Source organism: Drosophila eugracilis, unplaced genomic scaffold (genome assembly GCF_018153835.1).
Source record: "Drosophila eugracilis isolate 14026-0451.02 unplaced genomic scaffold, ASM1815383v1 contig_90, whole genome shotgun sequence".
Classification (NCBI taxonomy): Eukaryota; Metazoa; Arthropoda; class Insecta; order Diptera; family Drosophilidae; genus Drosophila; species Drosophila eugracilis.
The window spans coordinates 4,559,004-4,572,243 of record NW_024573812.1 but is presented as its reverse complement, the minus strand read 5'-3'; the positions used below and the strand labels follow the sequence as shown (position 1 = coordinate 4,572,243).

The 13,240-nt window shown below is 39.5% G+C and overlaps 2 protein-coding genes across 4 annotated transcripts; one reads left to right on the top strand and one right to left on the bottom strand.

Moving 5' to 3' along the window:
• LOC108113273 (gamma-1-syntrophin) lies at nucleotides 1–6,191 on the top strand. 3 transcript variants are annotated; one of them, XR_001772702.1, is made up of 10 exons: nucleotides 1–338; nucleotides 2,362–2,636; nucleotides 2,698–2,983; nucleotides 3,044–3,208; nucleotides 3,260–3,444; nucleotides 3,502–3,660; nucleotides 3,724–3,948; nucleotides 4,010–4,213; nucleotides 4,328–4,601; nucleotides 4,682–6,191. XR_001772702.1 is itself a non-coding variant. In XM_017223821.1 (10 exons), the coding sequence occupies exons 2-10, from the start codon at nucleotides 2,367–2,369 to the stop codon at nucleotides 4,436–4,438; spliced, it is 1,545 nt and encodes a 514-aa protein (XP_017079310.1). In that variant the 5' UTR covers nucleotides 1–338; nucleotides 2,362–2,366; the 3' UTR covers nucleotides 4,439–6,191. The 3 variants fall into 3 exon arrangements, 2 of the variants coding, with proteins under 2 accessions (XP_017079310.1, XP_017079309.1); XM_017223821.1 differs by having other exon boundaries at nucleotides 2,362–2,426; nucleotides 2,487–2,636; nucleotides 4,328–6,191; XM_017223820.1 differs by having other exon boundaries at nucleotides 4,328–6,191.
• A 44-nt stretch (nucleotides 6,192–6,235) lies between these two features.
• On the bottom strand, nucleotides 6,236–13,070 carry LOC108113266 (sodium-dependent dopamine transporter). The gene is made up of 8 exons (XM_017223814.2): nucleotides 12,836–13,070; nucleotides 11,617–11,870; nucleotides 8,936–9,070; nucleotides 8,723–8,877; nucleotides 8,483–8,661; nucleotides 8,047–8,424; nucleotides 7,752–7,989; nucleotides 6,236–7,694 (listed from the first exon to the last, which is right to left on the bottom strand). Exons 2-8 carry the CDS (start codon nucleotides 11,801–11,803, stop codon nucleotides 7,065–7,067), a joined length of 1,902 nt encoding a protein of 633 aa, XP_017079303.1. The 5' UTR covers nucleotides 11,804–11,870; nucleotides 12,836–13,070; the 3' UTR covers nucleotides 6,236–7,064.
• Between the last annotated feature and the right edge of the window lie 170 nt (nucleotides 13,071–13,240).

Genomic DNA, 13,240 nt, shown 5'->3' with positions numbered 1-13,240 from the left:
CAGGCTCTGGGAACGTTGTGCTCTGGACCGCCGAAGGACCAGCTCCACGCTGGGAGTACAGCCAACCAGTCTATATATATATACATATATATATATATACATTTGGCCTGAAGTGGGCAAAAGTGTGACAAACAGAACGGAAAGTTAGCATACTTTTGTGAGTGACGATTTGGCAAAATCGCGAGTTCAAGCCCCTCATTCCAGGATATCGAAGGAATGTGAATATGTGACCCAAATTGAAAACGCGTAAACGGGTCGCAGCTAACATATAAAAAAACACATATACATATATATGTATATGGGTAAAGGAGCATAAGTACATCTGTCAATACAAGGAGGTAATCCCCAAGCCGATCCGATATAGTGGGCGCGGTGGTGAAGTTGTTTAGCAAACACACATAAATTAATAATCAACATTGCTGGGCCTCGGGCAAAAAGTATCGGTTATGCGAGGGGGTGTGCGTGTGTTTGTTTTACTTTTCTGTCAGAGCTGCAAAAAAGAAAAAGTTCAATCGCTGTAACTTCAGGCCCAAACAGCCCAAAAGGTTTCGCCTGCTTCTGCTGCTCCCACTGCTGCTGCTCTTTTTTCTTTCAAGGCACAGCTGATTTTCAAAGCCCTCATGGCGAACATGTTGGCTTGTTTGGTTTGAAGCTCGGCACGTCCACTTCTGCACTTCCCTGCTCATTCCGAAAAATACAGTGTTCTGGGCCTAGCTTTACGGTTTTACGGTTCAGAAGCACGCACGCAAAGGGCAGCGCATCGTGCACACGTAATAATAAAGCCATAATCAAAGGTAACCCGGGACAACGTGGCGTATGCGTGTTCCCCGAGGTCGGTGGCCTGACCACCAGCTCGTCGCTACGACACACGGAATGTAAAGAATTCTGAGTTTGATAGAGCGAATATTTGACAATTTGAACAAATGCACTTTGAGAAATAAGTCTGGGGAAGCTCATCAGCTTATTCATTTTGCTAGGAACAATGACTAAGCACGATAATAATAATGATTAATCTCCCTTTTTTGATTAATTTATATTAAATTTTATGTAATTTTAGTTTTTGTAATTGCCTCTTTATTTAAGATCATCTTAATTATGTTTTTAAAGATACTCCAAAGACTTTGGACTACGATCCACCTACAACACTTTCCCATTAACATTTCCTTTGACCATGAAGCAGTTTGCAGAAATCAAACAAATCGAAAGTGTTTCCCCTCGAATTCGGAATTTCTGAATCTCAGATGGCATTGCGGCTAGCACCATATGCACATATTTGGCGCTCAAATCGCTTTCCCCCTCTTTGGAAAACAAGAAAACTCTTCAATCCCCCCGTACAAGCAAAACACCTATTTATGGAGCACAAGTGGTTATCCAAAATACTTATTCTGCCTTCCCATTCCTAAGGAACAGTTGCGGCCACACTTCGGCACTCAGCACCGGGAAAACCACAAACAACGTCTGCAGATGGGGCCGCATTTCAATGTGTTTTCACTCATATCTAGTTTTCCGGTAGCATATTTATTTTCCACTTTAATGGAAAACATATGCGCCGACACATGAATTCGTTGGAACACGCACTTGGCAAAAGGTAATGCCATGGATCGCTTTCGATTTAGATGCCTTCTATTACATTTCTCCGCTGACTGATTGCGTCTAATTGTTTCTAATTGCATGTGTAATTTAATTAAGGCAATTGCAAAAGTTCACCTTGAACCGCCAACCGGCTCATCAGTGGCCCAGTGTGTAAACGTAATTCAATATGCGATGATTGCAATTGCGTTGCTTTTTTACCATTTGCCTTACTACGGTCGGTGTCTGTTACGTGGAGAAATGGCAATCGATAAACGCCAACCAGAGCCTGGGCTTCCCGATTTGATTGCACTTATTTCACAGTCAGGCAGGCAGTCAGTCAGTCCATTGCCATGGCCACGATTATGTTTCTGCAGAAATAGCGTAAAAGTTTTCAGGAATCGCCTGTTTACAGGGCCAACAATGATTGGCGGCCAGTGGATCGGTTAACAAGGGTAGACGTCCCGTTATTGCCACAAGTCAGGCAAACACTTCAACCTTTTGTAGACCTTTCGCTCTGAATTATTCATTCCTGGAAATCAATCGAGTCAACAAATTTAACGGCATTGGAAATCAAATTATTGGAGTAAAAATGTTTATACCTTTTGCTTAATTTATGTCATTTTAAGTTTCTTGATTATGTTTTTTGTTTATTTTCATAATTACAAAAGCTATTTAGCTGTTTTGAGTCATAAATCACTTGGAAATCCCATAGCTTTTAAGTCCAACAACTCCATTGCTATTCTAGTTCATAAATCATATTCAAAATCCCTCTTTTCTAAATCATTTTAGGAATTATGAAGCTCTCTGACACCATGGCCACGCCAATAGAAGAAAAACTCGATCAAAACCTTAAGGTAAAACCAAAAATACATCAAATAAGATTAAGTATTAATAGTTTCATTAATATTTTACAGGTGCGAACTGGAATGGTCCATGTGAGCGATGGCAAGAGCAGACCAGAACCCCTGCGCCTCAATCTCACCATGGAACTACTTTCCCTGCAGAAGCTGGAAGTAGTTACCCCAAGTAGTTGTCATCCCAACGGACCGCCCATGGAATCCAAGGTGAGTTTTAGTATTTGACTTAAAGAGTTTTTTTTAGATTTCTAATAACTTTTCCTTCTAGGAACGAATGGTTCAAATTACGCGCCAAAAACAAGGCGGCCTAGGACTGAGCATAAAAGGCGGAGCCGAGCATAAGCTACCCATCTTGATATCCCGTATCTATAAGGATCAAGCAGCGGATATAACGGGCCAACTATTCGTGGGCGATGCCATCATCAAGGTTAATGGTGAATATATCACAGCATGTCCTCACGATGATGCTGTGAATATATTGAGAAACGCTGGGGATATAGTTGTTCTAACTGTTAAGCACTATCGGGCAGCCACGCCTTTCCTTCAGAAGCAATGTGAGTAGTGGGATTGCAATCTTTATTAAATTATAATTGATTAACCCTTATCAATCTTAGTAACCAAGGACACGCCCGACTCTGACAACGATGCCACATGCGCCGAACTGAAGGCAGACGAGGGCTACAAGTCCTCCGTCAACAGTGGAACCATCAGTCGCAGTTGTAGTCGCCCCATGTCAATTTGCTCGGAACCGGAAAAGCGTTGGACGGATGTGGTGGCAGGTGAGTGTATATAGTTAAGACAAAAACTTAAAAGTAATGTATACTTTCTAGTACCCCTGATGATGGCCTATGTAACGAGATATATCTATGGCACCGACAAGCTCCGCCAAAACGCCTTTGAAGTTCGTGGCCTAAATGGCATTACCACAGGGGTCATACACTGCGATGAGTTGGCCATACTTAGTCAATGGCTAAAACTGATCACAGATAACGTTGTGGGCCTAACGCATTTACAGGTAATGTAGTTAGGCATTTAATAATATTCCGAACTAATTATTTATTTTACTTAAAAGATGAAGCTATATAATAGAAACTTTGCTGTGGGCGAGCGCATTGAGTACATGGGTTGGGTCAACGAAGGAGTCATCAACAACAATATATCCTGGCAGAGTTACAAGCCCAGATTTCTGCTACTCAAAGGCACTGAAGTGATGCTCTTTGAAACGCCACCAGTAAGTCAGAAAGTTAAATAATTCTTTTATATAATTGTAATAATATTTTGACCTTAAAAATAGCTTAATGTAGCTGGCATCAGCAAGGCTTTGGTTGTCTACAAGGTCTATCAGACCATGTTCCGCATTGTCAAGGAATCCGAGACTGTGGATAGTCGCCAGCATTGCTTCCTGCTGCAAAGTTCAGGCCATGAACCCCGCTATTTGAGTGTGGAAACCCGTCAAGAGCTTTTAAGGATCGAGAACAGCTGGAATGCGGCCATTGTGACTAGTGTTATTAAGTTGGGCGTAAGTTTTTTTTTTAGTTTATTTAAGGTTAAAGTAGTCTTACTAATGTACCTTTAAACAGCGCAAGACCTTTGCTGTCTCGCATCATGGTAAGAGTGGTGGGCTCACTTTGGACTGGCAAGCTGGTTTTTCACTAGCTGAAGGAGCCGATTCTGCTATAGTTTGGCAGTATAAGTTCTCACAGTTGAGGGGCTCCAGTGATGATGGGAAGTCCAAGCTGAAGCTGCATTTTCAGGATCACGATAGCCGAGCAATCGAAACAAAGGTAAGAATTTGAGATTTCTAACTAGGTTTAGGTGAGGTCAGCTGTTCAAGTGAATCATTTAGTTAGTAAATCTTCTTACAAATACTACAAATTTTCATTTAATTTTCCCTCTAGGAACTGGAATGTCAAGTTCTGCAAAGTCTGCTATTCTGCATGCACGCGTTTCTAACGGCCAAAGTGGCCTCGGTGGATCCAGCCTTTTTGAGCTCAATCCAACAGACCTAAATCAAAAATGGGATAGCAAGGTTAAGGACAAGGATTCAAAAGGACTCTCGACTCAAATGATATAAGTATAGAATATTCGTAAAGTGCATAGCAAATAATTCGAATATGAATGTTGGACTAGGTATCTTATACATGATTGTCAGCTTGTACTTATTATAAACAGGTACGCGTTTATATATATATATATATATGTATGTTGATCTGAATGATTGTAATTGGATAATGATATGGATATATTTATAGGCGCTGATAAAAACTGAAAGTGAAATCTCTTGGTGCATTACAGTAAATTTTAAGCATACATAAGGCAAATTACTTTAGGCATTTTTCCTATTACGTAGACTTGGTACTTAAAACAAATTGACAACAAATTTATATATAATATATATACATATTGTTTATAATCGATTGTTTCCCAATGTAGCCTTTATAGTTGAATTACTTACCTAACTAACGGAATGAGAAAAAACCACATAGGTCTGCCGATTCTGAATGTCAGAAATTTGTCGCTTTTGCTAAAAACCGAAAATGAGTCAGGCCTCAAAGGCTTTATTTCGTGCTGTAATCCTCTAGATATATTTCTCCCAAAAGGTTTAACGAACAAATTTAATCGAAAACTCATGTTTTTTGTGCGCTCTAATGAAAATTTAATTTTCGAAACCAAAAAAGAAATTAAGAAAAACCAAAAAGGAAATGCTTTAAGGTCAGATTAACTGTTATTTTCTACTGATGTAATAGCTGATGTCATAATAGATATATATACCATATAAAAAATATATAAATATAACATCCACCGAACAAATCTCAATGCACAGACGTAATATGAACTAGATTTTATAACTGTTATACATCTAATCAGAGCCAGTTAAGTGATTCCATCAGACACTCACTTAGGTCATTTGTCAATTCAGAAAGTGTCTTTCAGTGGCAAGATCGTATTTGTTGCTTATGCATATTGCATTTGTATGTATTGATTTTAGGCGTTATTGCACAACATACATCTACATATATATTATTAACGAATTAGTTAGCGAATCATCGACAAGCACAAAGGATCATATATATAAATAAGCACTCACACACACACACCCACACAAATATCAAGTTGGCGCATTCGCAAGATTCCCAAAAACGCATTAACAGAATATCTCTCTATACAAATATGAAATAATATGTATAACCTGCAAGCAGAGAAATCAGAATCAAAAGTATTTACTGTACATATTGCTTAGCTCTATTGGGTTAGAATCAGCTCTATAGCACCAAGAATGTATACCATAACCGCAGACATAATACAAGCTCACAAGGATAACACAGACAAAGACAAACTAGATGGCACCCCTAATCGCAACCTTTAACCCAAAACCCGACCAACATACGTAATCTGCATACACCGCAACATGTTATACGAGTATCAACTACCAGGGAGTTAGACCTCCCTCATCCGAACTAACCATAACATAACATATATATTTTCAATGCAAAGCTTACATAGTATATACATTATATATATGCCATATGTACCCCGAAAACTAAGAATACTACTCAAAAGCTGCGATTCTGTGAAAGAGTTCAATATTTATCTGGAACTGCGCTACTTGATACGATTACTAAATTCATCGATACGAAAGCCATTTGAGTTGGTTTTGTTAAGGTTCCCACTTTACTTTTATACGTTAATAATTGAAATTATTGTACAAGAAAACAAAAAGCATACAAATTGGAATAAAACCCCGAATATCTAATCAAGTAACTCTATGCATATTTTTCTTCTTCATTTTCAGAGAAACACTTTGGTTTTCAGTAACTGAAAGTATAATAATTTATTTCAACAAATTGAAACAGAACTCATGGCTGTTAGTTCTGTTTCAGCGTGAAAGAAACTCTTAAAACAATTCTAAAATATCATAAATCTATATACATTAACTAATTTGTAACTGGGAATGTTTCTTTGATTAACTCCCAATTGATTGCTTAAAATGGCTGTTTTAAGCAAACAATCGTAGTTACTTGGACGGGGGGCTAAAAAGTTAACCTAGAACAAACGCTTTTTTTTTTGCATATGACAAAACCCCCTCATGGCTGTTAGAGGGGATTTTGTGTGTGTCAACTGTGGCAGCTTTTGCTTCAGTTCCATGAGATATCCTATAACGTGTTTAAAGCTTTTACATCATCGTCTTGTGTATGTACAGATTCTATGCCCGATTTGAGCCACGATCGTGTGTGTCGTTAATTCCATTGGCATATGCAAACTTTCTTTTCCGGATTTTCAAGATTTGGATTAACTTTGGTATTATCTACACAGCATCGTATATATGTATGTATATGTGTATGCTATTAGTGGCATTAACCATACGAACTACAAGCTAATCTTAACTTAGGACTTATGGCTTTGAAGCTGCTCTTGCTTGTTGATTGGTTTTCTCTTTCTCTCTCTCTATCTTCCGGTGCCGAAACCTAAGTACGTTGTTTGCGAAATTTGCCGATCCCTAAGGACCAGCTGCTCCTAATGGCGAAACAAAAAACACACAAACCTTCCTGCAATGCCACAAGTACGTGAACGTGAGTTGTTGGTAAATTTCCAAATCTAAACGTAGTAAATTTGAAAACGAGCCACTGGTCGAACTCAGACATCGACGGGTTCCTTGGCGGTTTCCGTATCGGTTAATCGCACCACTGTCACCTCAGTGGTGACCCCGTTCAGTACCATTGCCATTGATTGTTGATCCCGCCATGGTGTGGTTAAAATGGTAAAACGCTGACGCAGACTTCCCGGCGTGGAAAGTAGTTTAAATATTGCCACAGCCGGTATCATCACAACCGAGGAACCAGCTATACACCATCCCAATGCATTTGCCCAACTGGGATAAACGTAGTCCGCATAGGTCAAAGGTTCATAGCCAATCAAGCCATAAACAGTGATGAAGAGCAGGAAAATTGGAGCCACAAAGCGCCAGCACACCTGCCAGTATCTTCCAGGCGGAAAACCAATCATATCTCTTATATCCTCACTAAAACGATTGGTTCCATAAATCCAAGAAACCGCGATTGCCTCGAAGAACACTGCCACCAGAATAGAGTAGCCGGCGGCATAGCGATCTAGTAAGTGGAAAAAGTAGAATCCCCCTTGGGTGCAGCTGGCCAATCCAACCACAAAGTACAGGGAAAAGAGGCCAGCAACGAACAGCTCCCGGTTCCGTTTTATCTTGGGAAATTCATCACTCAAAGCGGTGATTATAGCCTCAGAGCCACCAAACTGAAAGGAAGGTAAATATTAAATATAAATCCCACAATCAATATCAACAAAACCCACCGAACTATCCAAACCCAAGGTAAGCAGCATCATGAAGAATATCAGAGCCCAGAAGGTGCTGGCCGGCATGGTGGCGATGGCAGCTGGGTAGACCACAAAAACCAGACCAGGTCCTTCGGTGGCCACATCCTCGATTCTCACACCCAAAGTATGAGCCATATAGCCCAACACGGAGAATATCACAAAGCCGGCTATAAAGCTGGTAGCCGAATTGATGAAACTGGTTAACAAAGCATCTCTGAAAAAAGAAGTCATTTTAATATATATTCATAATTCCGAAGAACTTGAAACCTACTTGTAGACATTGTTATGGTATTTATTATAGGAGGCATAAGCTAGCAGCACTCCAAATCCTGGTCCCAATGAGAAAAACACTTGGGTGGCAGCATCCACCCAAACTTCAGCCTTGTAGATGGCACTAAAGTTGGGCGTTAGATAATACTGTATGCCTAGAAAAGATCCGGGCAATGTGAGACCTCTGATCAGTAGAATCAATAGCACTGCATAGGGAAAGAGGGCCGTAAACCAGACAACCTTGCCCGAAGTGCTGATTCCCTTCCACAGAGAGAAATAACATATTAAATAGACAATCAGAAGGCACAAGGCCATGTCCCATTTGATTTGACCCAAATCGTGGATGCCCTCGCTCTGGTTCAGCTCCAAAATGTAGCGACTAAATATGGTAAGTAATATATTAGGTACATTAAAAGTGAAAACTAACTTTTACTTACTTGAAATACTCTGAGGCGGCGGACTGAAAGCCCTCCACATGTCCAACCGAAGGAGTCTCCAAACTTGTCAGGGAACCATTAATATAAGACTCATTATAGAGCAGACTTTGATTTCCCATGACATACAAGTCACTGTAATTACCTATCAAGGGAACACGAGAAGCATTTTGGCTCTCAAACTAATAAAATAAATAGAAAAAGGTCATTAAAGCTACTAAATATAGTTAAAAGCCGACTTACTGGTCTACAATTGGGTGTATTCCAAATATTATTGCATGACGTCCAAGGCAATGAGCTGGTGAACGATGCAAAAAAGAAACGCAACGACCAGGCAATAATCACATTATAATAAAAGTCCACATAGAAAGCTATCAGCACCACGGCATAGCCAATTCCTAGAAAATTATAGTGCCGTTTTAATGTATTTCCTTTTGATTTATGCAAAGCACTTACCTTTGAAGAGTGGCACTAAGCGACCCCAGCACGTGATGGCTCCCTTACGATTGTGCTGACCCAGGGCCAATTCCATGTAGAATAGAGGAATACCACCGACCACCAACATAATGCCGTAGGGCACAAGAAAAGCGCCTGGAAATTTGATTTTTTAAATAGTTTGTACATATAGAATAGTATAGTAAAGTAGTAGAGAAATTAAAACAACCAAAACATTTTATTCTGTAAGAAGTATATTTCATTTTCATCATGCCTAAAAGTAGGCAATTATTTCAAATGAGAAAACCCTTTAAAATGGGGAAAAATGGTTACTACTCTTTTACTCCGCCTGTATTTTCACCCAAATCAATCAATACATTTTGTTTGATAATGATTGCATAACCGCCACATATTGAGACTGACCCGTGTCACAATCTCGGCATTGTTCGCTCTTCTCCTGTCGCCAAACATAATTACACACATATTTCCTACATAGACGACACCCTAGCCTCTATGTATGTTCGATGGTACACAAAATCAAATTGTTTTACAAGTGCCACTCTAAGGACATTTTAAAAACATTAACAGCAGCAGCAGTAGCAGTAGGATGGTGGGAGAAAAGCCCAACTTGGCTGTCTCCTGCAGTCATCTCCGTCACCTCCGGAAAACCCAAGCCAACAGTTTCACCCCCTTTTGGGCCTGACAATTGGTAGAGTGCCATCGATACTTTGTCGAGTGGCAGGGGATGATGTTTTTATGATTTGATTATGTCTATTAGCAGGCAAAGTGGCCGACAAAGTCGTCTAGGGCCATCACTTACATATATATCTGCCCGAACATACATACATACACCTACTATATGCATGGGCGTTCTATATGTATGTAAAATATATCTACAAAGGCTCTGTTGGCAACGGTGCTTCCTTCTGTCGTGTCAATTATGTTGGAAAACGTAAAAAAACAAAACCGTCTAAAATAAAGTCCGGGGCATCTATGACGCCCGTCACTGTTGTTGAAGCCATAATTTCCGTTGCTTCGAGTGCATTTCCCCCATTTTCCAACAGCTCGTCAGGGACACTGTGGGAATATGTGCCTTTAATTCAATTCTTTGTTCATAATTCGGTCAAAACTTCGGCCAATTCTAGACGGGCAAGTGGTATAGTTATTGTTTTGCCTAGCAGATTGATTTTCTATTTAATTGAATTTAAAAGTTGTTTTTATCCAACTTACTTCTATAACTCATTTACTTATAATTTTTGGGTATGTTAAAAAAACGGAAACTTAAACTTAGTAAATGAATAAAATTTCATTTGGAATGGAAAATATTCCTAATTTTAAAACCAAATTTTGATTATTGTTTATTATTTTTAACAAGAAACATAAACTTATGAAAGTAATAAAATAGTAAGAATATTCTAATGTTGTACATTTCTTGCGATAAAAATGCACGATCTAAGCCTGGTCCCTGGGTTTTAGCCATAATCCAGAACAATGTGGCTGGCACAGCCTGTTGCTGCCACCAAAGCTTCAACTTGCGAGTTGCAGGCAGCAAGAAAATGGGAAACAGAATAAATAATACCGACTAAGCTGTGGTAATAATCGCAACCTGAGCGAGTTCGTGGTCCTGGCAACGGACATAAAGTGGAACTTAAGCTGGAGATGGAGCTGGAGATGGAGCCACTGATTGAACGCAATGAAGCGTATAAATATAACAATTTATTATTATGATTTTAAAGGCAGAGAGAAGCGTGCTGGCAAAAAAAAAAGAACTCATAAAATAGTAATAACTATATCGAAGGCCCGGGTGAGCCACACATCCATTCACAGCACATCAGCGGGAAAGTGCCGCAATCTGCGGAAAGATGTGGTGGTGGAGATGGAGACATGCTCCGCACATGAATTTCCCACAATGCGAAATGGTGGAAGAGTGCTCCAGCAACAAAAGCCTAGAGAACTCCACATAACCAGGCTGACATATTGCCCAGAAATGGGGTGAAAAATAAAAAAAAAAAGGAAAAGGGGAAAAGAGTGAAAGAGGGTAAGCAGGCCAAATGCGATTATGACTGCCAGATTTAGTTGTCATACAGAAGCACTTAACTTTTGGAATTGTTTTGAATGATGGCGTTGACGATGAGGATCAGGAAGCGTAGTAAGTGTTCGAGTGTGTGTGTCCTTTACTTTTTGCTCCTTGCGAGCGAGGGGGAAAAACCCGTGCAATTTGACAAAGGAAAGCTGGCCCCGCCCAACAAACCGACAGCACTTCGCACCACTTTGACAAAGTGTTAACAAGGCCGAAAGGGAAATGCAGAAGGCGGAAAGCGGAAAGCGACGGGTTCCGTGGCGAGCCCAATGATGTGAAAAGCCATATAAATTATTTTCACTCAGCCGGAGCGATTCACGAAATGTCTTTATGTCTAATTGGCCAGCTCACACGGAGAAAAAATCTTGAATATTGGTCAACTGGACTATAACTAACTTTAATAACTTTCTACTTTCTAAATATAAATATTTAGTGTACAAATTAACTTTATTTTGAAGACCTAATTTAGTTTTAGAATTTTAACCAAAATATATTAAAGTGCTTCGATCGATCGATCTTTTGTCCCTTACAAGATTGTGTTTAAAGTACAATAGATGATATTTTTTCTTCGTAATTCTTTTGCCTTTTTTAAATAAGTTAAGAAAGAAAGAAAGCTACTTACCACCGCCATTTTTGTAGCACAAATAGGGAAATCTCCAGACGTTTGCTAAATCGACGGCGAATCCAATAACCGATAATAAAAAATCCACTTTGCCGCTCCATGTTTCGCGCTCGTCGCTGATGCTATTGTTATCGTTATCGTGTGGCGTGGGCGTCTTTGATTTGGATATATGTCCGGTTGGTGACATCTGCGACTATATAACCCGTCGTGTCCTTGACCCAAAACGTGGAGATCCCGCCGCCGCACTTTGAAATCTGTACGAAAATCAGAGCACTCTTCAATGGGTCATCGTTTTGCAGGCTTACGAGTATATCAGCCCCCGCTTAATGTCCCATACCCCCAAAAATACCAGAAACCCTTCAGCAATGGACCATGGACAGTCAATGAGTGCGTGTATGTGTTCAAGGCACTTGAAACCTGTTTGGCAACGACATGTGCTCACCCAGCCCTTGAAGAGCTCGTTGGCACATTACGCATACGACAGGTGGCATGTTCAAACACACTGGCCAGCAAACACTTGACCATCCCAACACCACAGAACAAGCACATATATCTGTCTATATATTGTATGCTCAACTCTCGCGTAAGTTTTGTGTGTAATGAAACCACAAACACGTCAAACAATTAATCTGATCTACTTAATTACTCCCCACTGACTTTAATTGCCCAGAGTTGTGATCAATTAAGCGGAATGCAGATTGAGTGTTTAAAGTGCTCGGATCTAGACTGGATTTATGAGCGGGCTGAACTCAGCAGGCTTTTGAATCGATGATAATCTGTTTTAACTGGGATACCTTACATTTTTTTAAATATTTTGAATTTAACAAAAAATATGTATATATAAACATTCTATTACTGTAATAAACCAATTTTTACCTTAAACTTGGGTTTTGTAATTTTTAAGCTCGTCTTCTTGATAAATGACGCATTACAAAGCCATAAATATGCAACTTTTTATCGCATTATAATCGTTAATCATTTGCATTTTGAATTTACTCTTTGATTGCATAACTGTTTGGCATTTTAAAAATTGTATGCTGTTTGCTTGCTTTTCCTAATGAATATTTTATAATTTGCTATTTCGTTATACAAAGTGCACTTTAATGCCATTTTTGTTTTTATTTTTAAGTAATTAACATTGTATATTGCACTTTTTGAGTTCAACAAAATCTCTTCTAATAATATGTACCTACGAAATAAATATTTTTTCCTTACTTACCTAACAAATACCAAGCTCAAATCATACAGTTGCACCAATCCATTGTAAAGTAATCCTTAAGACTTTTGAAAAATATCCAGAAAACTTAGAAAAAAGCTCCACACAACCTATTCGAAATGCTAGAAACCGAATTTCACTTCACATGGGCGGATATATTATAAAATTTTATTTATTTTGAAAAACTTTCAACTTGAGGGCAACTTGAGGGAAATTCAAAATCGGAGCTGTTGCGCCTTCGGTGACATGCGAGCGTTTGCAAATGGCTGCTGGCCAGTGGCGCCTTTTATAGCCCGCGACAAGTGGTTACCACTGCATCTCTTATCACACTCATACACATTCACATCCCCAGCACTCTCTGACACACACACACACACACACTCGCATAATGCCACTTATGTGCGGAAA